Source organism: Rattus norvegicus, chromosome 18, assembly GCF_021556685.1.
Source record: "Rattus norvegicus strain SHRSP/BbbUtx chromosome 18, alternate assembly SHRSP_T2T, whole genome shotgun sequence".
Classification (NCBI taxonomy): domain Eukaryota; kingdom Metazoa; phylum Chordata; class Mammalia; order Rodentia; family Muridae; genus Rattus; species Rattus norvegicus.
Genome location: NC_141551.1, coordinates 62,741,628 through 62,765,343, shown reverse-complemented (window position 1 = coordinate 62,765,343; position 23,716 = coordinate 62,741,628). Strand labels below are relative to the sequence as shown.

Sequence of the window (23,716 nt, the reverse complement as noted above, 5' to 3'; positions counted from 1 at the left end):
AGAAAGCACTAGGACTCTGGCCTGAGCTCACTGTACTGGCCTTACCTGTCTGCCAGTGGTTATCAGGGAACACAAATACATGCAAGGCATGAGTGTCTGAGACACCGCTACTGTGTGACCAGATGCTGTCCGGTTCCGCTCCCTATGAGCCTGACAATGTAATTGTAGAAAATGAACTTGGGGAGACTGGCTTACCAGCTCACTAGACAAGGCAGTGGAAGGAAGAAAGAAAAGAAATAAGACCATTCACCAGTTTGCTTAAGGTCCCTTACTTGGTAGGTTTTGCTGGTAGCTTTGAGCTATGTTTTGACAACAAATGCCCCAGGAGACTGTTGTTATGTATTGCAGGGAACTCCTTCACTAATGGTTACATATAGACCAGGTTAATAAGGTCACCAGAGGAGACTGGAACTTACATGTGTTCCCCTTCCTCTGCCCCCCAAATCAAAGGTAGTAGGAAGAAAAGCAGTTTGGTTAGAGTGCTCTGATAACACACTTCTGGGCCTTGCACTAAAGTAAACTAATACAGGAAAGTTGAGTTTGCACATCAGTCTGTTTTTTCCTCCCATTAATCCTAAAACTCCGTTTAGAAAAAATGCTGTTTCCACAAAGAAACATTCAGATTAAGAAACAAGGCTCCCAGGGATGTATTAGAAAATGCCATGCTACCCAGATAAGATAATCCAGGACCGAGGACAACTTTTGAACCAAATCTATCATGAGTTGTTTTTTCTCTAATATCTTAATAGTCACCCCTCCCCTCTTCTGTGGTGCTGGGAATCTGGCCCAAGGTCTCATGGATGCGGCATTCATTCTGTTTCTATACTGAGATCCATACTCACAAGTAATGATATGTCATTAAAAATATATTTATCCACTTTTCATGATTTAAAAATTCAAAACTGCATCCATTCTAAAAGCGAGGAAATAACTCATGGGCCTGTAGTACTTTTGAAAATAATGTTTATGGATCATATAAATGTACATTCATGTGGTATGAAATGAACATACTTCAAGAAAGCTTAAGCATATATAGCATACTTCAATCTCAAAATATAATGTGATGGAGTTACTTGCAGTATAAAATTTACCAAGGAGTCAATCCTGAGCTATTTTTTTTAAAGCTGTAATTAACCAAGGTTTTCCAGGAAAAAGGATTAAGGCATACTGTATTCATTACACACCCGAGTTAGCATAACTGTGTATATAAGAAGTCACATGTCTGCTAAAGGACCACTGAGAGAGGACATGGGGCAGTTAGATGTCCCTTAGGGCAGACATGAAAAAATGTGTATATATGCATGTTCATGTACACACATACACACATACATCACACACACTCCTTAACTCTGAGAACCAATACTCATCAGTGGACTCTTATACTTTTTTCATTAAACACTATTTACCTGGGAAACCATACTCTAGTAATGAATTTTTCAGAGTTTTACAGAGGCTCTTTGTCTGAAACATTGCAATACTCTTAACGGAAAAAACGAAACAAAATGAAACTCAGGAAAAGGGGAAACTGGATAAAAGGGAACTTTGTAAGTACTTAACTTAGGTTAATATATATGCCAAGCAAACACAGGTTGTTCTCTGTGATTTGAGGACAGGAAGAAAAGTGGGAGTTGCTTTGCTTCACACCCGAGGCTATAAAGGAAGGCAGATGCGGCTGGTGGCTTTCAGCCTCTCTCTTTCCTTCTAATCCCATCTCAATTCCTTTCTTCTAGACTTCTAGCTGGCTAAATGTACATTTAAGTTTTATATATCTATAGCATTAAGTTGTGCTTTTTGAGGCTTTAAAAGAGTTGTTGTTTTAAGACAAAATAATACAAATAGAACTTAAAAAATGCTGTTCTAATTTTATTTATATGTTTGGTTATTAAATAAAAACAAAACCTATAATTACAGTCCCAGGGCTTAGCCAGACCAAATCAGCAGTTCTTTGGCAATGTTTGGCATGTAATAGGACTGTCATGTTGATGAACATGATTTTGATCAGGAAACTATTAAAGGTTGACTTTCATTAGAAAACAACTAGAGATTATTTTAATTAGAAACTATCTTAAGCTGAAGTCTTCAGAACTCTTGGCTAGAGTTAAAGAATATAAACAAAAACATTTAATTTTTCCTGATAATAAACGAAGTTACTTGGCATTTTTTCCCAGTTACACAAACTCCATTAATACATGAACTAACAGAATGTAAAGAGTATTCTGCAATAATCTTCTAAGATAACTTTAGTATAAGTTATGAGAATAAATTAAGTCAATTGCAGTCGTTCTTTGACAGCAAAAACAAAGAAAACCAAATGATATACAGAAAGTATTTCCCACCGAGTAAGTTGAAGTGTTTACACATTTGTTACTAAACTAAGTACCGATTCCTCCTTTCATTTTTATGCGCTTCTTGTCAGTCTATGTACCATCAACCACACTAAACTTCAGTCTGATAATTTTAAGTGAAAACGGAATACACGAGAGCCAGAGTTCTGCTGATTTTTTTTCTAGATTTATGTAGAGCAAATGAACCAGTTCTGTTAAAAGGCAGCTATAAAAATACACATCATCATAAGCTATAAGAGTTTTAAAATCCAGTTAGAAGTGGAGAAAAACTGGAATTTCTTAGCGTTATCTGGAGGGGGCTGTAGGTTCTTAGAAGACTGTTCGGCATTCTGGCACAATTCTAGGACATCTCTCTATAAAACACAGAGAGCACGTCCAAAGGAAATCTCGGACTCGTTCGGCGGTCAGACTTGATCCCGAAGGCGGGCCAATCTCTGGGACAGTTCATCTTGCTCAGCCGAAGCTACGCTCGTTCCCACGGAACCGGTCTGGCCCTGAGGCAGCTCCATGTTGAGATCGAGGCCCGCCTCATCTGCCATTTCCTGGAGCAGCATATCCACTTGGTTCTGGGGAGTGGTCAACGTCGTCGTGCTGCTCATCGTGTCTTCCATTTGCTGAGTCTGGACGTCCAGGGTCTCAAACTGGTGTTCGAATTTGTCCATCAAAGCTGAGATCTTTTCCAGATTCATAGTTTTCAACGTCGCGTCCATCGACTTAACCACACCCGCCATGGACTTGGTCACTTTGCCCATCGTCACTGCAGTCTGGACTCTGGCAGCGACCGCATCCACTCGTGCACTCATTCTCAAGAAGTTTACCGCTTGATTCTTCTGGCGGATGGCATTTTCGGCGTGTATCCTCGCAACTTCCATGTTGCCCTTCTGAATGGCCTTTTTAATTTTGGCCTTTTCGGCCTTTTCTTCCTTGTCGCATTTTTTGGCACTCCTGTTCAGTTCTTTGGCCGCGAATTTCAGGTTGAACAGATGTTTCTCCATGTTGGACAAGGTCGCGGGGTGGGCCGGAGCGAAGCAGCAGGTACACCGGCGCAAGGAGGTCCACTCCCGGCCGGCGCTTCTTTGTTTTGGTCTCACTTCCTGTATCTACGCTATGCGGCGCAGACAGTGACGTCAAACTCTGCGCTGCGGCGAATTGATGGGAGGGCTGTGCCCGAGTGACGGACAGCCCCGGCCCCGCCCACTTAGGCGCCTGTTTCTTTTCTACCGGAACGCTGGCTTTTTCCGCGTAGTTTCTAAAGCAACTAAACTAGGAGCGAATTCACAAAACTTTTGTTTGGGAGTGTAGTCCAGACCTGTGTGCAAAAAAATATCCAGGCTCCAAACTTGGGCAGTGTCTTAGTCAGGATTCCCTAGAGTGTCAAACTTTATGGGTAGTCTCTATATAGTATGAGAATCGGTTGATGACTTACAGACTGTAGTCCAACTCCCGACAATAATCAGCAGCAGCTGTGAATGGAAGTCCAAAGATCTAGCAGTGGCTCAGTCCCATGAGGCAGGCAGGCAGGCAGGCAGGAAGAAAAGAGACTCTTCCTTCTTCCAATGTCCTTATGTAAATCTCCAGCAGAAAAGGTGTGCCCCAGTTAAAGGTGTGTGCCACCCTGCTTGGGCATGGGGCTTGCTTTGTCCCAGGTGACCTTGAACTCAGAGATCTCCTTGCCTTAGGCTCCTGGGATTCATAGCCACTTTGCCTCAAGATCTCTATACCAAGATCCAGGTTAGAAACTTGTATCTCCCCGCCTCAAGATTGGGATCAAAGGTGAGCATTCCAATTCTGGATTGTAGTTCATTCCAGATATAGTCAAGTTGACAACCAGGAATAGCCACAACAGCCAGCTTTGGAGGGGTGTTTGGGTGCTGGGTTAAAAAGCTGCAAAGTAGCTACTTCTCCCGAACTCCCCCAGCCCCAGCTTTCTTTACGCATAAGGGTAACCCGAATCCATTCCAGAAGACAAAAGCTGTCCAGGGCCTGTGTCTTGGTCTTTGCTTGCAATATGTGCAGGAGCTCAGATGCCTCCTTTCTTTTTTTTCTTTTTTCTTTTTTCTTTTTTTCGGAGCTGGGGACCGAACCCAGGGCCTTACGGTTGCTAGGCAAGCGCTCTACCACTGAGCTAAATCCCCAACCCCAGATGCCTCCTTTCTGATCTAACTCCTCGCCATAGCTGTTTGCCCAGTTTACAGGAGAACTGGCTGGCATTTGCCATCCCAATCCTTCCTGTTCCTGAGCAACGAAAGGACCCATCTTTTGCTGGTACGAATTTATCTTTCTAGTGTTTTATAAATATCCAAGATGCTTTGCTCACATTGAGTTCTGACAGGTTATCTGCCATCTTAGATTATGCAGGAGCGAATGGCGAGGGGCAGAGACCCACACACGGGCACACATCAAGCCCGTCACTGCCTGTGAGGAGCTTTAAAAATACATGTTGGCTTTCTGTGGCAGCGATATGTGCTGTAGCTTATCCTTTACAAACTTCCCTCCCACACAGCCCTCACAAGACAGCAGAAGGCCCACTGCCCTCACGAGTTAGCAGAAGATACCGAGGAAGTGAGCAGATTCTGTCTAGAGATTATTTTAGTCCAGGGTCCTGCATCATTCATGTGATAGCTTGTCAATCAGTCAAAGTGGACCTGTGCCATGGGCATTTCCTCAGAACAAAGCTCTTGGCTATACCATCGCTGCCTGAGACAGGGCACACAGGCTTCCGTACTCTATAGGGCAGATTTTGTTTCTCTGCCCGTCAAACCAGACTGCATATTGGAAACTGTTCAAGATTTGTGTCACCTGACCAAAGTAGAGATTGAGGGCAAGGGACTGCTTCCTCACGCTTGTTTCTACTGAGGCCTCCCTCCCCCGTGGAGCCTTCTAAGGTCCCCTACTGTGGGGCAGCTGGATTCTGTAAGGTTGCTATAGCATGGAACATATGTCTGGTTCACATCTGTTATGACATTAACTACTGGATAGTAGGGAGGATTATTCTGCTGTCCCATTGCAAGTGGGTACAGATGGTGTGTCTAAGGACGTTTTATGGACCGAGAGTGTGGCCGAGAAGTTGGGACATTACCCTATACAGTAAACTTAGCACTCAGCTCCCATCGCAGCAAAGCTCTACCTCCAAGGGAAGCTTTTCTATGAATGTCATATATTAATGTATCCAACGTGAGAACAGAGGGTGTTTTGAGCTTCTCTGCTCACCCTCAGCCTACTAGCTCCTCCCCCTTTAGATCCCTGGCCTTTCTGCACTCTTTCCCTTGCTCTTTTCTTTTCTTTTTCTTTTTTCGTAATCATGGTGATGGAACCAAGGGCCTCGTGAATACTAGGCAAACACTCTAAACTGAGCTACGTCCTAGCCAATAGCTTTCTTCATGACAAACTCTAATTAGGTGGGATGGTTTGGAATACAATCATGGCAAACTCTGACAGATGGAGCTAATGACAGCCACTGCTTATTAAATTCGTAACTGCTAGGCATTGTTCAACACTTTCCATAAATAAGTTCATTTTACCCTCACACAGGAGTAGGGAGACTCTATTAATAGCTCCAGTATCCAGGCAAGGAAACCTAGGCATAACTTGGCAGAGACCACACCTTTGGTTAAGTGTTGACATCAGATTCCCTGGATACCCCAGAAGCAGTGACAGATCAATCCGATATGGATAACAAGAACAAAGAAATCTTGGGGCTGAGGGTGCAGATCAGTTGTGACAATGCTTGCCTATCATCCACAAGACCCTAGATTTGATCCCTAGCACCAAAACAAACAAACAAGCAGACTAGGTGCAGTGGTGTCCACGTGTAATGCCAGCACAAAGACGGCTGAGGCCAGAAGATACAAAACTCTAAGCTAGCCTGAGATGCTCAGTGAGACTCAGTGTCAAAAACCTAAACACAAAAGTAACAAAACAAATGGTCATTGCTTATCCTACCAATATAAATTGACTGAGTAATAGTCCCCCTGAGAAGACTGATGACTGGAACCAATTACAAGGTTAATGTAGGGTGTGGAATAGGCACTAAAAGTCGTTGCACTCAGTGAACCATGATTGGCCACTTCTCAGTGGGGGAGGAGTCTAGGGACCATCTATCATAGCAGCTTGGCACATGAAGAGAAGGCTGACTCTGTCCTTGGCAGGTGCTCTTCTCTCCTTGAGTACCCTAGGCTCTGCTTCTTCTCTTCCATGGATACCCTCTAACCCAACATGACTTAAAGCAAAACCTCCCAGGCACACCCTTGTGCAGCAAGTGTTTTAGTCTGTTCCTGAGACTGTCACACAGCTGCCCCTTGGCAGTAGATAATCTGTGAAATAAGACCACCTCCGTCCTAATCCTTTTTTTTTTTTTGGTTCTTTTTTTCGGAGCTGGGGACCGAACCCAGGGCCTTGCGCTTCCTAGGTAAGCGCTCTACCACTGAGCTAAATCCCCAGCCCCCCTAATCCTTATTTACATACACCTCTGTCCACGTAGGTGTTCGAGTCAGAGTCTCAGTAGTTATCTCTGAGGATGCTCTTACCATGTCTGCATCCGGCAATCCATTCCTTACATTCCGCTCAAGGTCGTGGTCTCTATGGTCTGTTTAGACCAGCATGTGTTCTTTCCTGTGCATCCAGTTGGGCAAAAGGGTGGGGGCATTTAAAATATAATGTGTGCCTTCCTGTGAATGTGGTAGAGCTGTGCTGGAATCTTCTAGTCCATCTTGTATTCCACAAATATTTACTGATTCCATTTTGCAGCTTGGTGCAGTTTAGTGTAACGGAAATTCAGTTGCTTCTCTGTGATTGACATGCTGGTCCATGTCTTTACTCCACATATGTTTCCTGAGCTCCAGGCTAAAAGAGCAGCAGAGGGGACAAGGATAGTAGGCAAACCCGAGTGATTCGTGATATCTTCATAAGTAGAATGTTTTATTTTCCATAGAGTTTCTTTTTATGGAAGGGCTCAGGGGTGCTTGTCAAGCATTCTCAATGAACTTAGGGAGGGAGGCTGAAGTGTGGCCATTTCTCTCTGGGAACCGCCAGGAAAAGCTCAGGGAAGTGATTTGAAGAAATAAATGGATCCTAGGTCCCAGCTAGTAATGGGACCTAGAGCTCAGTATAGTGTTGCTTAGTACCAGCAAAGTCCAGAAAATAAAAAAAGCAAGACCTGCCTCCCTGCACCTACACCAATGTGCCAAAAGCACCATTCACCAGTAAGTCACATGGAGAAAGTAGGTTTGCAGAAGTGATTAGGATGGGGAACAAAAAAGAAAAGTGATTGAATTTCCATTAACATTAACCCAAACTGGGAAAAAAAAAAAGTCAGTTCATTTATGTGAAGTGAAATAAGGAAACGGTGACAACAGTTTTTCATCGGCTCTGGTACCTTGGGGGATTTTTGTTCTATTCTTTGTTAACAGTCCAGGACTGTCTATTACGGTTTCTCTTCCCAGAAGCCCCATCTGCTGGAAGGCTTCCCAGGTCTCTGAGAAGTAAGTGCATACTTCTGGAGGGAAATGGGCATCTTCTCTTTATCTTCAAATTCTCCACGTGTGCTTAAGCTGACTGAAGAGTGACAATATTTAATAAAAAAGAAAAGAGTCTGGTCCAAACATGCACAGGCTTCTCTTGTCTTCATTCCGTACCATCTCTGTGTAACCACTCTAAAAGCACCGATACCATACAAACAGCATGAGTCGTCTGGGGAAGATTTAGCGCACAGGAGGATGTGTACATGTTCTGTGCAAACACTTCTGTCATCTTATGACTACATAAGGAACTTCAGTGGCCACAGAGCTGGACGTTTGTGGGACCCAGAACCAGCCGCCTGAACATTCAAAGGGATAGCCACAACTGTTCTGGTCACACCAGAGTGGGAAACTGACCCTGTTGTCAGTGTTAACTTCATACTAGTTTCTTAAGAGATCTGAAACATGATTGAATGTATTCACTTGAAAACAATACAAAGTTACCTTTTTTGGCAAAATGATCTCTTGGGTCTTTTCTGTCTTGGAAGATATATTTAGTCTCTGATCACCTCTTACTAGAAAGTCATAGCAAAGCACGGTTTCTTCCTTAGCAGTTGCTGCCTGTGAGAGGCAGCCAGATTAGGGATCTTACATTATTATTCCCCGAAATAATGCCAAGCAGTAAGTTTTTATTAATACCAATTAGGATGTGAAACCAGGACACCCATATAAACAGCGGGGTCCATAAACAAATGAAAACTGTGTTCATATTCCATGATACCATTTTTTATCATAATGGAATAATATTTATATCTCAAATGTTGACCACAGATAGGAAGGACCCCAGTTATCATGTGATCAATGGAATTTACTACAATAAAGTTACTTCTTTTGAATAACTGGCACACGTATCAGCCTAGGGAACCCCTCTTTCAGACGGCTTTCTTCAATGTGAAATTCTTAAAGAGCAGCTAGCTTCCTTACATTCTGAAATCCACTCTGAACGTTCTAATTGCATAACTGGAAGGAGGGAATCTACTTACATAAGGGATCATTCCAGCTTCTCATTGTCCCGGAGGCAGTAAATACTTCTATTGTGAAGGAGGCCTTGTAGTATGACCTCATTCTTTTCTATTTTGTGGCACTAGGGGTTAGACCCCGCCCTATCCATGCTAAGCTCACTCCCTACCACCTAGATACCACGAGCCCCTTCCCCACATGCCAGAAAGCCTCATTCTTTTTATTCCCGAATAATATTTCATTCCACAGACATAGTGTATTTTGTTAACCACTCACCAGTTGATGGACACTGTGATTGTTCTTCTTCTTCTTTTTTTTTTTTTCCCCTGAGCTGGGGACCGAACCCAGGGCCTTGCGCTTGCGCTCTACCACTGAGATAATTCCCCAACCCCGATTGTTCTTCTTTTGAAGGACTTTGAATGATACTATAAGCAGACATTGTGCCTTTAACTAGGTTAGAGTTATAGGAACATTACTTTTGTATATATGGACATGGTGGACTAAGATAGTGGGGAAGGAAGGAAAAAGGAGACCTACAATACAAACAGCCATTCAGTTGAAAATATAGACTGCCGGTGATGTGCTAGGCCACGTTCTGGGCTGTGGTGAAACAGCAGGGCAACACTAGTTGGACTCGATTTGAATTAAAATGTAAGTTAAAATGGAGAACAAAAAAAAAGGTGGGAGATGGGAGAGGGGTTTAGGGAGAGTTGGAGGGGGAGTGGGGAATAGCTGGGATCATGGTATGTTGTATATATGTATGAAAATCTCAAAGAAGAAAAAACATTGTTACTCCCACCCCCAGTAACCTCAAGTGAAGAGTTAACACACCTAGGCGATAGATAGTCCATCTGTGTGGAAAAGAACTTATGGAATTTAGATATATTTTTTCATATTTTCATTATACAAAAGGGATGGAGTGTCTGCATACCACAGCGGCTTCTGCTAAGGAGAGGCGATCATGCAACTGTATGGAGAGCAGGTGCAAGCCCTAGGGAGAGGCGTGATGAGGGATTCCTTGCCAGCATCTTTTAGCGATTTCAAGACAAGCTTTCATTATGGAACTACATTTTCCAGCCTTTCCCTAATTCAACCACAGGGTACCCTGACTTCAGTCCAATGGTCGGGTGTAAATATCTGCATCTGTTTCAGTCAGCCGCTTGTTGGATCTCTCAGAGGACAGCCATGCTAGGCTCCTGTCTGTAAGCACACCATAGCATCAGTAATAGTGTCAGGCCCTGGAGCCTCCCCTTGAGATGGATTCCAAGTTGGGCCAGGGGGCTGGAGAGATGGCTCAGCGGTTAAGAGCACCCAACTGCTCTTCCAGAGGTCCTGAGTTCAATTCCCAGCAACCACATGGTGGTTCACAACCATCTGTAAAGAGATCCGATGCCCAAGTTGGGCCAGTCACTGGAAGAAGCTGAGGAGGAGAGCGACCCCATAGGAAGTCAAGCAGTCTCAACTAACCCAGACCCCTGAGATCTCTCAGACACGGAGTCACCAACCAGGCAGCGTACACGAGCTGTTTTGAGGCCCCCGACACATATACAGCAGAGAACTGCCTGCTCTGGCCTCAGAGGGAGGAAATGTGGCTCACCCTCAAGAGACTTGAGGCCCCAGTGAGTGGAGAGGCCTGGCAGACATTGTGGTGTGTGTGTGTGGGGGCATCCTTTTAGAGATGGGAGAGGAGGAATGGGATGAGGAACTGTGGGAGGGGAAACCAGGAGGGAGGCAATGGCTAGAGTGTAAAAAAAAAAAGTAATTAAGAAAGAAAGAGAGAGGGCTGGAGAGATGGCTCAGTGGTTAAGAGCACCCGACTGCTCTTCCAGAGGTCATGAGTTCAAATCCCAGCAACCACATGGTGGCTCACAACCATCTGTAAAGAGATCTGATGCCCTCTTCTGGTGTGTCTGAAGACAGCTACAGTGTACTTATATATAATAAATGAATAAATCTTAAAAAAAAAAAGAAAGAAAGAGAGAAAGAAAGAGAGAAAGAAAGAAAAAGATGAACCAGCTCCCGTGTGAGCAAGTAAGTGGTGAAGAGCAGGTTGTGCACCACACACTCCGTCCAGCAGCAGACGAGCAGGAGGCCAGACTCTGGCCTAGGCTCTGCATAGGATAGCTGTCATGTCCTCAGTGGTCCTCAGTGAGGCAGAAGTTTTGTTTTCCAGATATTCTATTAAGGAATGTGGAGTGTCGCCACGGACTATTTGGGATTAAAGTTGGAAGATGATTGAACTGTTTTCCTTGTCATACTTCTGCATGACTCTGTGTAAAGTATTTCATATGATTATAAGGCAAACGCAAAGTGTATTGGTTTCCATTTGTAACCTGTGGTGGACACATACCAGAGTATTTCAGCACAGCCTCTCCCCTAGTAGGAAAGAACTGGACAACAAACCCAGTGAATGAATAAAGTCATCTTTTAACATGCATTGGCATTTTTACCCGTGAATGTGTAGGATTCCCTGGAACTGGAGTTACAGACAGGTGTGAGCCACCATGTGGTTGCTGGGAATCGATCCCAGGTCCTCTGGAAGAGCAGCCAGTGTTCTTAACCACTGAGCCATCTCCCCAGCACCCACGAATTAAGTCACCTTTAATCACTGAGCTTCAACTTCGTTTTAAACAATGTTTACTTCTGGCTCATTGGTAGCGATTAAAGGCTATAAATGTAAACATGAGTAATAAATGTTCCTCCAGTGAAATTGCATTTTACTTTGGACCATTTGTTCTAGAAATTTGCCACTTTGCTTTGGTGCCTGGTGTCTGCTGCCTTCCCTCTCTTGTTATAAATCCTGAAAACTGGTACTGCTTTTGAAGTCATGACCTGGAGCCAACAAAGGGACACGAGGCAGTGCAGGAGTGGGAGAGGGCGGGTCCTTGGTCCTCACCACCAGCCACATCAGCTTCTTGGCTGCACCTGGGTCTGTGGGACACACGGTTTCATTTCTAATGAATATTAACCAATATAGCTGTAAGCTATCAAAAAGAAACTCGTGTTTTATGTTACTGATCATTTGAAGGTCTTTTAGCACGATCACCAAGAAATTCCAGCAGTGCAGAGCAAATGGCAAAGAGTTTTAGAAACTTGTGATCAGCCGGGAAGGGGCCTGGACCAGGGAACCCCACTGTCTTGTCATCTTGGCTTTTATACAGAGTGTCTATCAAATAGAGGGATGCATGAGAACCCACTGGAGATCTTCCTGCAAGGGAGTCCTTCTTCCCAGGTACTTTAAAACATTTTCTACTCAAAATCATGTGGGCTGGGGCAATGGCGCAGAAAGTTAAAAGCCTTGTCATGCTAATGTAAGGACTGAGTTTTGGCCTTCAGAACAGACAGAAAGCCTGACATGGGAGTGTGCATACCTGTCTGTAATTCTAGGGATGGTGCTCAGGTTGGGAGAAGGCTTGGAAGCGCTTGTGCGTGCTAGCCTGGCATACACAGTGGGGGAAAAAGAGGTCTTGTCTCAAACAAGGTGGAAGGCACGAACTGACACCCAAGCCTTGTCTTCTGACTATAAATGTTCCCAGCAGGAACTGGGGAACTAGGGAACTTGCAAGCATACCCACACATGTGAATATAAATGTGAACACCCTTCTACACATTGCACATAGACCCACACAAATCTAAAAAAATAAATTAGTTAAAAAATTTTTGATAGGCTATAAGGCAGACATTTACAAACAGTGATGGAAGAAATGATGGACTGGGGGTGGACTGGAGCTGAGAGACTTCTGCTCAGGTTTTATTTATTTGTGTTCTCTCCAACACACTATCGTCTCCCACAGCAAAAGAGAAAGAAACAAACAAACAAAAAACAACAGCCCATAAGCAGGAAGGGAGAGTTCTAGCGTTTCAGATCTATAAAATAAATCTGAAAAACAAATGTATCTAACAACGAAGTTGAAGAGGACAATTAAGAATAACATGTTTATCCATCTTGGTGACGGTTATAGTTTTTGATGACTTCAAATATATAGTGATATAGTGTATGTAATACGTGTCTTCTAAATTCTTTGTTTAATCATTTTAAAATTACCCACAAAAGGCCAGTTTTGAAGTTGAACTTAACTAAGTGCCAATAATTTCTAGATTATTCTAAGAGCGTAGTATTCCCAGGACTTGGCAGCGAGCCGTACAGTTGAAGTCAGAATCAGAGATGGTAGATGGGGCTGGGGAAACTGCTGGCTGTTGAGGAAGGACAGAGTTGGACTGTAGGATAAGAGTTTCCTGATTCTTCTTTTCCTTGATAGTCTAAGAGTCTTCCCAAGCCAATTACTGAAATGGATGTGCTTCTAAATGAGCTTATGTGTTGGTACAAAGCACAGGCGCCCGCACTGGGTGGTGTTGAAAGTTACATTAAGTGAAGTCTGATTTTACAGAGATCTTCCAAAGACTCAATTTTCTCTCTCCTAAAATAGCTGTTTCCATGGTTACTTAATCACTTATTATGAGGCCTTAGAGGAAATGCATTTGGGGGGGATAATTCAGTAGACTGTGTTTAAATGTTCATAGCAGGAACCAGGGAACTTGGAATAAAATATAATCTCTGGTGATTTGCAGTTTGCTCGGTGCTAAAAAGACATTTGTGCCAGAGTGGGGCGTTTCAAACTCAGTGGGAACGCTGATTCCTGCTGTTCTCACCCCCAGGTAGGCATGCACTGTTGCAGGAAGCGGTAGTTCCTGCTCAGGGGACATAGAAGTGACTACAGACTTAGATTAGAGGAGCCAGTTCCAGTCACTGGCTAGAGGGACACGTTTGAGGCGGCCTGGGCTGGACACTAGCTCTTCACTCCATCTGGAATTTGCTCTTCTAAAGGAAAGGTGGAAGAGACGAAAATGGGGAGAAATAAACTCAAGAGAAGCCAATGTACCTATTAACCCAAAGAGAAAGCACCTGCTCAGGGGCCTTCCCCAAAGGACAACTGATTTGAAACCAGGACAAAGTCAACTTTGGAGAAACCCTCCTACCTCTCCAAGAAGTAGCCTGAGGAAATTTCTACTTCTTGTGTGCCAAACAGCTTAAAGCAGATCTCAGTAGCCTCACAAGCCTTACCCGTGTGGTGCATTTCAGAGGCGCCTCCCTGTTTATGTATTTCAGCTTCCAGGGAGCTTCTGGGGCACACTCTGCTGGTTGACTGAGTATGAAGAGGCAGGCCTTGCAAACATATGTGCATGTCTCTACTATGTTGTTATGAACCACTGACGCACGGAGGGCTGAAGGAGGAGGCTGTAATCTGTTGTCACTGGGCCTGCATGGTGACTGTCTACACAGAGCCAGCCCTGATTACCATGTACCTGACACTTAAAAAAAAACATATTTTAAAAAAATATTCTCTTTATTTACTTTTATCTCATTGCACTGGTGTTTTTAAGACATGTCTGTGTGAAGGTGTCAGATCTTGGAGTTGTAGACCATTGTGAGCTGTCATGTGGGTGCTGGGAATTGAACCTGGGTCCTCTGGAAGAGCAATCAGAGACCTTAACTGCTAAGCCATCTTTCCAGCCCCTCCCTGCCAACATTTTTTTCTGCTTTGCATTTCTCCATCCTCTTGTCATCTTTCTTTTTGAGATGTATATGTGTATGCGGATATGTTATGTAGTATATGTATATAAAATGTCACCACTTTGACGTGTAGAACCCAATGGGTTTAGTATATTCACAAGTTTATATGGCCAGCATATTAGCCAATTCCAGAACATTCACCCTAATGGGAAATCATAATTGTCAACTTGACTGTATTCAGAATCACCTAGGAGATTGGTGAGTCACACTTCTGGGTGTTTCTAGAGAGAATTAACTGAAGGGGTGACGGTAGGTAGCACTAACAATCCACAGGCTGACGTCTGTGCAGAAGAGACTGGAAAAAACGAGAAAGTCAATAGAAAACTGATATTTCTCTCTCTGCTCCTCACCCGACGAAAGGTGAGTGTGCCGCTCCACTGTGCCCTGCTGGTCGTGATGACTGAACTCCTTGAAACCGTGAGCCAAAACAAATCCTTTCTCCTTTAAGTTGTTCCTGCCAGGGATTTTGTCATAGCAATACAAAAGCAACCCATGTACACATCATCCTAAGAGGGTTGCTTACCCTGAGGAGTCTCACTTAAGTCTTTCTTCCCCTCATCCCTAGTACCACCTGCACATTTGTCATTCCTGGGCATTCTATATACCTGGATCATTTATTTGTGACCCTTTGGGTTTGGCTTCCATCACGTAGCTTAGTGTCTCTCAGGTCTGTCCATTTCCTACCCCTGCATTCGTACTGCCTTTCTCTCCTGTTGTTGAACACACCCCATTGCAAGGACATTGTACATCTATCTGTTGATGGGCGCTTGGGTTGCTTCTGATTTTGGCTATTATGGGTAAGGTTGCTATGAACACGTTTGTATAGATGTCTATGTTTGTGCTTCTCTTGGGCATATAACTAAGAGTGAATAGCTGGAACTATAGACCAAGTCTTTTATGAACTGGTAGATTCTCATGATATCACTTTTCCCACTCTGGTACTGAAAGTTAAACAGGGCCTCGTTCATGCTAGGCAACCACTTAACTAAAGGCAGTGCCCTCGTTAGAGTTTTGTTTTGAGCTAGGCTTTCATTAAGCTGACCAAGCTGCCCTTGGGCTCATGCTCTAGCCCTGAAAAGGCCTTGAACTTGCTATCTTCTTTTTTTTTCTTTTTTTTTTTTTGGTTCTTTTTTTTCGGAGCTGGGGACCGAACCCAGGGCCTTGTGCTTCCTAGGTAAGCGCTCTACCACTGAGCTAAATCCCCAGCCCCGAACTTGCTATCTTCTTGTCTCTACCTCCCGAGTAGTTGGGATTGCAAGCTGGCAACACTAGGCCTGGCTTCTTAGGTCTTAGTGGACCACTCAGTCTTCTAAGGCCCTAACAGAATTTCAGCATCACCAAGGAACTCTCCTCTAGATGGTTCTGAGAATTATGCATAGAAAGATGACTTTTACTCATGGGAGGAAATACAGGGACAAAGACTGGCACAGAGACGGAAGGAAAGGCCATCCAGACACTGCCCCACCTGGGGATCCATCCCATATGCAGCCACCAAACCCAGTCACTATTTTGATGCTAAGAAGTGCTTGCTGACAGGAGCCCGATATAGATGTCTCCTAAGAGGCTTTGCTAGAGCCTTACTGATACAGATGATGATGCTTGCAGCCAATCATTGGACTGAGCATGGGGACCTCAATGGAGGAGTTAGAGAAAGGACTGAAGGAGCTGAAGGGGTTTGCAACCCCACAGGAAGAACAACAATATCAACCAACCAGACACCCCTGCCCTCAGCCCCCGCCCTCGAGCTCCCAGGGACTAAACCACCAACCAAAGAGTATACAAGGCTCCAGCCACATTTGTAGCAGAGGATGGCATTGTCTTGCATCAACAGGAGAAACCCTTGGTCCTGTGAAGGCTTGTTTTCCCAGTGTAGGGGAATGCCAGGGTGTTGAGGTAGGAGTGGGTGGGTGGGAGGGGGGCATCCTCATAGAAGCAGGAGGAGGGGGGATGGGAGAGGGGGGAACCAGGAAAGGGGATAACATTTGAAATGTAAATACATAAAACTATCCAATAAAAAATGCAATAATAGAGCTCCTAAAAAAAGAAAATAAAAGTAAGCATTGGAGTTCAGAGTGCAGAACTGCCGGATAGCATAGCACGGTGACTCAGAGTCACTCAAGACATTAGTCAGATCTGTTCCTAGCAATTTAGATGAGGGGAAAGCAAAGCAAAGGGAAGAAACTACGTCAAGTTCTTGGGGCTTGGCAAGAGTAAGCTGTAGTGTGTGAGAATCTAGGGTGTGGTGTGGACTTGTGAAGGGGTCAAGGGTCAGTGTCTCCAGTCAGCGGCACACTGAATACCCGGCTCTTGCTTTGTTAGTTCAGTTACAATCCCATGTTGCACATGAAACTTCGATGTTCTCTGGACTGAGCATGTGATGGTAGTGTCTTAAGACTATATGGAGCAGAATGATCCTGCTTCCTGGTCTTCCCAGCTGTCGGAATGTGCTACAGTGCATTTCCCTGGCATTTGTAATGATGCTGGTATGAACCACACACTGGGCTGCCAGCCAGACAAAAGAACAGCCCACGAGTCACATGTAGCCATCATCCTTGATAAGGCAAGGAAACAATGATGTCATCAGTGCAGTATTTCCCATACTGCATTTTCAACTGTGATTTCAGACTATGTCCCTCCTACTGTGGGAAAAAGAGTGGATTGTAAACCACTATGCTGTGTTCGATAGCGGCCGCCTCACACATCTAGTGTTCCCCTTGTCTCTTTTTAAAAATGAAACAAACTTTTATTGTGTGCATGTGTACGAATCTCTTTGTGAGTGTATGTGGTGTATGTGTGGGTGCCTGCTGAGGCCAACAGAGGGGATTAGATCCCCCCCGGATCTGTAGTTACAGGCAGTTGTGAGCTATCTGGGTTCTGGGAACTGCACTCCTGTCCTCTGGAAGAGCAGGAAGTCCTCTTAGCCTCTGAGCCATCTTCTAGTCCTTACTCTGTCTCTTGATTGCATCATTTCTTTTGTGTTTGACTTAATCTTGAGCTGTTTCATTCATCGAAGTCCTGGGAACGGTAGGTTAGTAAACATTTGTATGTGTCTCTATTTCCCTGGAGGCCTAAGTGCAATCTGGGTCTGCAGAAGCATGTAAGCTCGGTGAAGTTTGTACAGTAATGGAACTGTCTCATGATACACTTTTCAGAGCATGATCACGTCAGCAGCAATGTTTGACTCTGTTACATACATGACTGACGAAGACTACCTTCCCACGGTGATGCCCGACTGAAATATGGCACAGGACCCATTCCCCGGAGAAGTTCAAAGCCTCACGAGTTGACAAACAGCACAGCATTACAGTCACACCCCGCTGCCAATGCGATGCATATATGCACTTTCTTCTATGAAGCAACAGTGACGGGAGATGGTCGGAGCTTACATTTCCCAAGCATTTACATAGCCACTTAAAACACTCTGGGTTCTCCATTCCCTTAGTCCCTGAACTGAGCATGGGAGTAAAACAAGATCAGTCTTTAGGAGACAAAGGTATTGAGCCAACATGATCCTCACAAGTTAAGATGGATAAAACGTACAAGGGGAGGTATGAAGAGTCGGACTCCCACGTCTCCAAGGTGGCAGCTTCCTGTGACTTGGCCAGATCTGAGGGTAAGAAAATTGGGTTTTATGTTCTTAAGCCTGAAAGGGGAATCTCTGGCTGAGGCCAGGAGCCTCATTCATGAGGAACTTTCTCTTCAGGGCTTTCTGAGGTATTCAAGGACAGAAGTGAAGGAAACCAGCAATCTATTCCTATGGTTGCCTCTATTACTGGGAAACCGTGATTCTGGAATGCCTCTGTCTACCTCTTTGAACCTCAGGGTATCAGTCTCATAAGCAAGATTAATACTTACCAAGAGCTCAACCATATGGCAGGCACTGTTCTCAGGGCTTTGGGTGTCTTAACTTATTTGTCCTATCACAACTCCATGGGCCTGGATGCCACTTTTTTTCCCCTCCCACTGAAATATTTTGTCCCAAGTCTCATGCAGCAGGTGGCGGCAGAACTATTACATCATCTGATTCTTGGTCTGTTCATGGCCAAACTTATGTCATTTTTAAAAAAAGATTTATTTTTGTACAGTCTACTTGAAGCTAAATCATTAGCTCCCCACTCCGCTGACACAAGAGTAAGGTTTCCATTTTTGTTGTTTAAGAAATTAAATTCCTCGGGCTGGAGAGATGGCTCAGTGGTTAAGAGCACTGACTGCTCTTCCAGAGGTCCTGAGTTCAATTCCCAGCAACCATGTGGTGGCTCGAAACCATCTGGAATCTGACACCCTCTTCTGGTTTGTCTTAAGACAGCAACAGCATACAGGGTACTTACATAAAACAAATAAATCTTGAAAAAAAGAAATTCAATTCCTCAAGTGACAATGAGTGTCAACGCTGTGTCTACAAGGACACTGACACAAGGCAACAAAGCACACACTGCACTCCAACTTCCGGTGCAAACATAAGTGAATTTCATTGTGGTTTGAGCTCCTCTGGAGATTCCTGATGCTGGCAATTTCTGCTTTAGCGTGTAGGTTGATAGAAGTTATATAACACAGGCAGACCTCAGACTGACGAGATTCCTGCCTCAACTTTGTAATAAGCATAAAGATAACCACATGCTTTAGAGTCAGACCCTGGTCATGACTCTGAAACAGTTATTTTATTTTTCTCTCATACAACAACAGCTTTATTGTGAGTTTGACCTTCACAGAGAAAGTTCCAGTGCACTTAGAATTAACTCATTAAACTAGGACACTATAGAGCTGTGTTATTCCAAATTCTAGAAGGCATTTAAACAGGTAACTGATGTCATCGTTGCCCGTGAGATGAACAGCAGTATAGTTGAATCTGGGCCCCAGACTAGCATGTACCACTTGCTTCTGTATCTCAGGGGACAAAGGGGTGTCTAAACAAAGGGATCGTTGATTAACCTTTTTTTACTTTGCAAGGGAATCAACCAATGATGGCCTAAGAACCCTCACTGAAGGAACTCACACCACACTCATTTATCCCACAAAACTCCAGAGAAGATAGTTTAAGCCTCTTCACAAAACAAACTACCTGGAATCTGTGAGTGAGCTCCAACACTGGCCTGTATCTGATCTCAGACAATATGAAAACATCTCTTCCCTGGAACACAAATTCATCCCACAGGAAACAGCAGGATAACGAAAGTCGTTGTTGAAGCTCTGTACCCTAGTTACGGGGCAGTTGTATGACCAGGAGTATGTGGTCAACTCTCACTTCTGGGTCATAATCAATCTGCTTTCCTTTTCATGATCAGTCAATCAGAACACACTGAAGTCACTGCTGGTTCAAGTCCAGAACCGCTCCAAAACAGCAGGAGAAAGGAACAAGAACCTGCCTGACATCAGTGTAAGCTTTATTATGCTGGACTCCAAAATGCAGCAGGGAAACAATAGGAAACAGGCTTTATTTTATTTTAAATTAGATGTGTGTGCATATATCTCTGTGCATGCTAGTGCACAAGTGCGGGTGCCCAAGGAGGCCAGCAGAGGGCACCAGATCCCCTGGAGGTGGAGTTACAGGCAGATGTGAGCAGCCATGTGAGTGCTGGGAACTGAACTTAGGTCCTCTGGAAGAGCATCCAGTGCTCTTAAGACACCAAGCCATGTCTCCAGTCCTACACATTTTGATATTAAAAAAATAATTAGAGGAACCTTGCTTCAAAATTAAAATATAATAGTGAATGTTTAGGTAATTATAATTCACAAATATGCCTTTAACACTGTGCAGAAAGGAAACGCATGAAAAGAACTTAGAAGAGGACAAAGTGAGTGAAACCTATTCTGGTTCTTCCGTGAAACAATGTTACTGAACACATCTCCTTCAGTAAAACAGTGTTACCAAACACATCCTCCTCAGTGAAGCAATGTTACTGAATATACCTTCAGTGAAACAATGTTGCCAAAGCCACCTCCTTTAGAAAAGTTAACTTCCGAAGTCAAAGCTACTCTTGATTCCTGTTTTTAGGAAACCTCAGAGCTACAGTGGGCACAGCCAAGAATACAATCAGGCTTCAGAGAGGTCTGGCCTGGGCAGCAACTTACTATTGTGCACAGTCGATCAGCTGGTACTCGTTGGATCTCTCAAAGCAGGCCTTCACTCCCTCATCATCCCACAGCTTCTTCACGTGGTCAAAGAACTCCTAAGGTTGGAAAGAGTGACAAGAAAACACAGGTCAGGATATTTTACAAAGTAGGAAGCAAAAGGAAACAGCAAGGCAGAAGAGAGAAAGGCAGGGCTTCTTTTGATTGGAAGTTCAGGCTCTACACAGTCATGGGGATCCACCGTTCAGCACAATGCAAGGCAAGGTGATTCGTCTCTCACCACTCCTGCAAACTACAGAATCTCCTTACTGCTCACAAAGCTCACCAGAATGAAAACTGTTAGTCAAAAATCAATGGCAGGCATCAAGCACAAAACAAGAACATGATTGGTAAGGTTTTTGGCATTCAGTACTTTTGAGAGCCAAGTAACTGCCCCAGCCGATGGAGGGTATGAATTGTCTTGGGTCCACCTAACAGCTGTCTTTTGGCTTTTCAAGATGACATGAGATCAAAATGGAGGGCTGGAAAGATGGTTCAGGGATTCAAAGTAGCACTTGTTGTTCTTACAGAGGACCCCAGTTTGACTCTCATCGTTCAAATGGTGGTTCACAACAATCTGTAGTTCTAGCCCAAGGGGATTCAATACCCTCTTTTGTCCTCCTTGGGCACCCGAAATGCATATGGTTCATACGAGGGAAAAGACTCATACACATAAAATAAAAAGATAATAAAAATAAAAAGGAACATATCAAGTAGATGGATTCAATTGGCTCATTAACATAAAAAGGAAATCTATCATAGGGTCTCAGGTAGTCCAGGCTGGCCTCAAACTTATGATCCTTCTGCTTCACCCTTCAGTACTATGCCTGCTCAGTGATGGACAGTTTACTATGAGGGTTTTATTTGTGTGTGTGTGTGTGTGTGTGTGTGTGTGTGTGTGTGTGTGTGTGTTTAAAGCAAACCATGAGTTCAATGTGAACTTGAGTTTTGGTTCACCCAAGAGTCATAAAGTCACTATGCTCAACCATTATGACAGCAGGGTCCTCTGAAAGAACCTTCCGTATACTAAAGTCATGTCACTAGCTCTGGGGTACTTGATTCCTCTCCATGTAACAGGCTTAATGTAAGACTGATCTGAATATAGGAACCATTGATACTATACTATGTGTTATAAAGTCAACATAGTTTCTATTGGCAGCTTAAATGGTGCCCGGGATGGGTCTAAATATGGCTAATAAGCACAAAGAGTGGGGAACTCTTTTTCTGGTTTCTTGGATTAAGAAAGGCCAACACAAACTAAGGAGGGACACAGTAGTAGTTGCAGGCTGCTGACTGTCTCTGGCCCATGTAGCAGAGCAATGTGGTGGTCACAGCAGTTGGTCACAGTGTGGCCCCACACAGGTCAGACCCTGAACTAACTTGGATAAGGCTAGGGGCCAGAGACAGGAAGAGATTAGACGCTCAGGAGACCAAGCCATGGAAAGCTTGTCGTGGGGACTGGATCTAGGGCAAGTGCAGAGGCACTGTGGTGCCCTGCAGGACCCCTGGCAGGTGGCAGGGGAGAAGTAGGTGTCCCGATTGGAACTCATTGCTATTCAGTCACTGACAGAAGGGCAGGAGCTTGCTGGACGGGTCAGGAGAAGGACAGGGTCATGGGGTGCTTGCATCACGTAGGCCCAAAGCTCTGAAGATCCCTGTGGAATCCACTGGGCTCCTCTCTACATCGATACCTATGTCCCGGCTCTTCAGCGCCATTAATGATTGCATTCAGAGATGGAAGGCTAAGCAGAAATGTGACTGTATGACATGTCTTAATTTTTTTGTATTACTGAATGAGAAGCACCTTGAGATCTTTGTATGCTTAGGCAACCTAAAGGCCAAAGTCAAATACCTTGACTCTTTCCAAGGAGCTGAGCTGCATTGTCTAAGGTAGACATTGTACCACATGGGAAACTACTCTTCATGACATTGTTCTAGAGTTTCAAAAGCATAATTTTGTTAATTTTCTTTGCACGTAGATGCATGTGTACTCGTGTTTGCACATGTGGCATCTGTGGCGGGGGTGTTCGTGTATGCAACCATGTGCAGACATCTGAGGCCGACACTGGGGGATCTTCCTTGATTTATCTCAAGCTTACTTGTTGAGGCAGGGTTTCTCAAAGGAATCTAGAGCTCACTGAAATGGATACTCTAACTAGCTTTCTCCACCCTGGAACCCTGTCCTCTACTTTCTGGCTGTTGTGACAGCAGGGCTGCCATACCCACCTGGCATTTATTTATGTAGGTGCTGGGGATCGGAAACCAGATCCTCACACTTGCCCAGCAAGCACTTTATATGGTGAGCCATCTCCCTAGGGGCCATAAATTCAAGTAAACTTTAAAGTTAAAAAAAAAAAAGGCTAAGTACTTAACCACTTCCTGTTGTTTTCACAACTATATTCTTCCACAACCTGGTATTGATAGCATAATAGGAAATAGCTTGAAATTCTCAGACAACGACCAGATTTTGTTCCTGCTATCGAATTCTTCGTAAGTCTTTTTAAAAAGGAAAACAAACAGATGACGAGAAACATAAAAATATAATTTCTATGCTAATGTACTCCAATCACTTCTGGGACACACACTTGGGACATATTTTCCAATTTGAAATGCAAATTGGAAGCATCTCTCTAATTTCTTGAGATGTGGGATGAACAACAGACCCCTGCACTCCGTAGGGTGTGGCTGCTCAGCTCTGACTAGTGGCAGCAGTCCCCAGCTAGCCCTGTTCTCAGGGGCTTGTTGAACTTGTCACTGGGTAGTGAGAAAATATTGCGCCTTACGCTCAGTGCTTGATATTCTTTCAAAGATGACATAGAGAAAATATCTCTAATGTTAGTGTCAAGAACCCTCCTGTAAAGACAGGTTATTTCTATCTGTTAAGTGTTTTTAATCTTACAGAACCTGACTTGATGACAATGATGATTCTCCTTCCTCTTTTTGAGACAAGATCTCATGTAGCCCAGGGTAGCCTTAAATTAGCTATGTGGCAGGGGGCGACCTTGAACTTGTGCTTCTCTTGCCTCCAATACTGAGTGCTGGGATTACAGGAGGGCACGCTATGCCTGGCTTATGTAGTACTGAGGACCAAGTGCATGCTGGGAAAGCACTCTACCAACTGAGCCCCATCCTCCAGCCCCTTTCTAGGGGGTTATATAATATTAATAACATGTAAGAACTGTGTAAATAGTTGCTACATTGTGTCCTTAGGGAAT

At 44.1% G+C, this 23,716-nt stretch overlaps 2 protein-coding genes across 5 annotated transcripts in view; both read right to left on the bottom strand.

Annotated features, from left to right (window-relative positions):
* Gnal (G protein subunit alpha L) overlaps positions 1–23,716 on the bottom strand; it is a 138,506-nt gene that overhangs the window by 19,435 nt on the left and 95,355 nt on the right. For all 4 annotated transcript variants that reach the window (NM_001191836.2, XM_087592133.1, XM_087592132.1 and 1 more), the window contains 1 exon segment: positions 20,463–20,560. In NM_001191836.2, coding sequence (NP_001178765.1) covers positions 20,463–20,560 — 98 coding nt within the window.
* On the bottom strand, positions 954–3,481 carry Chmp1b (charged multivesicular body protein 1B). Its single transcript, NM_001109533.1, is given in 1 exon segment — positions 954–3,481. A coding segment is annotated over 1 exon segment (591 nt). The 5' UTR covers positions 3,341–3,481; the 3' UTR covers positions 954–2,749.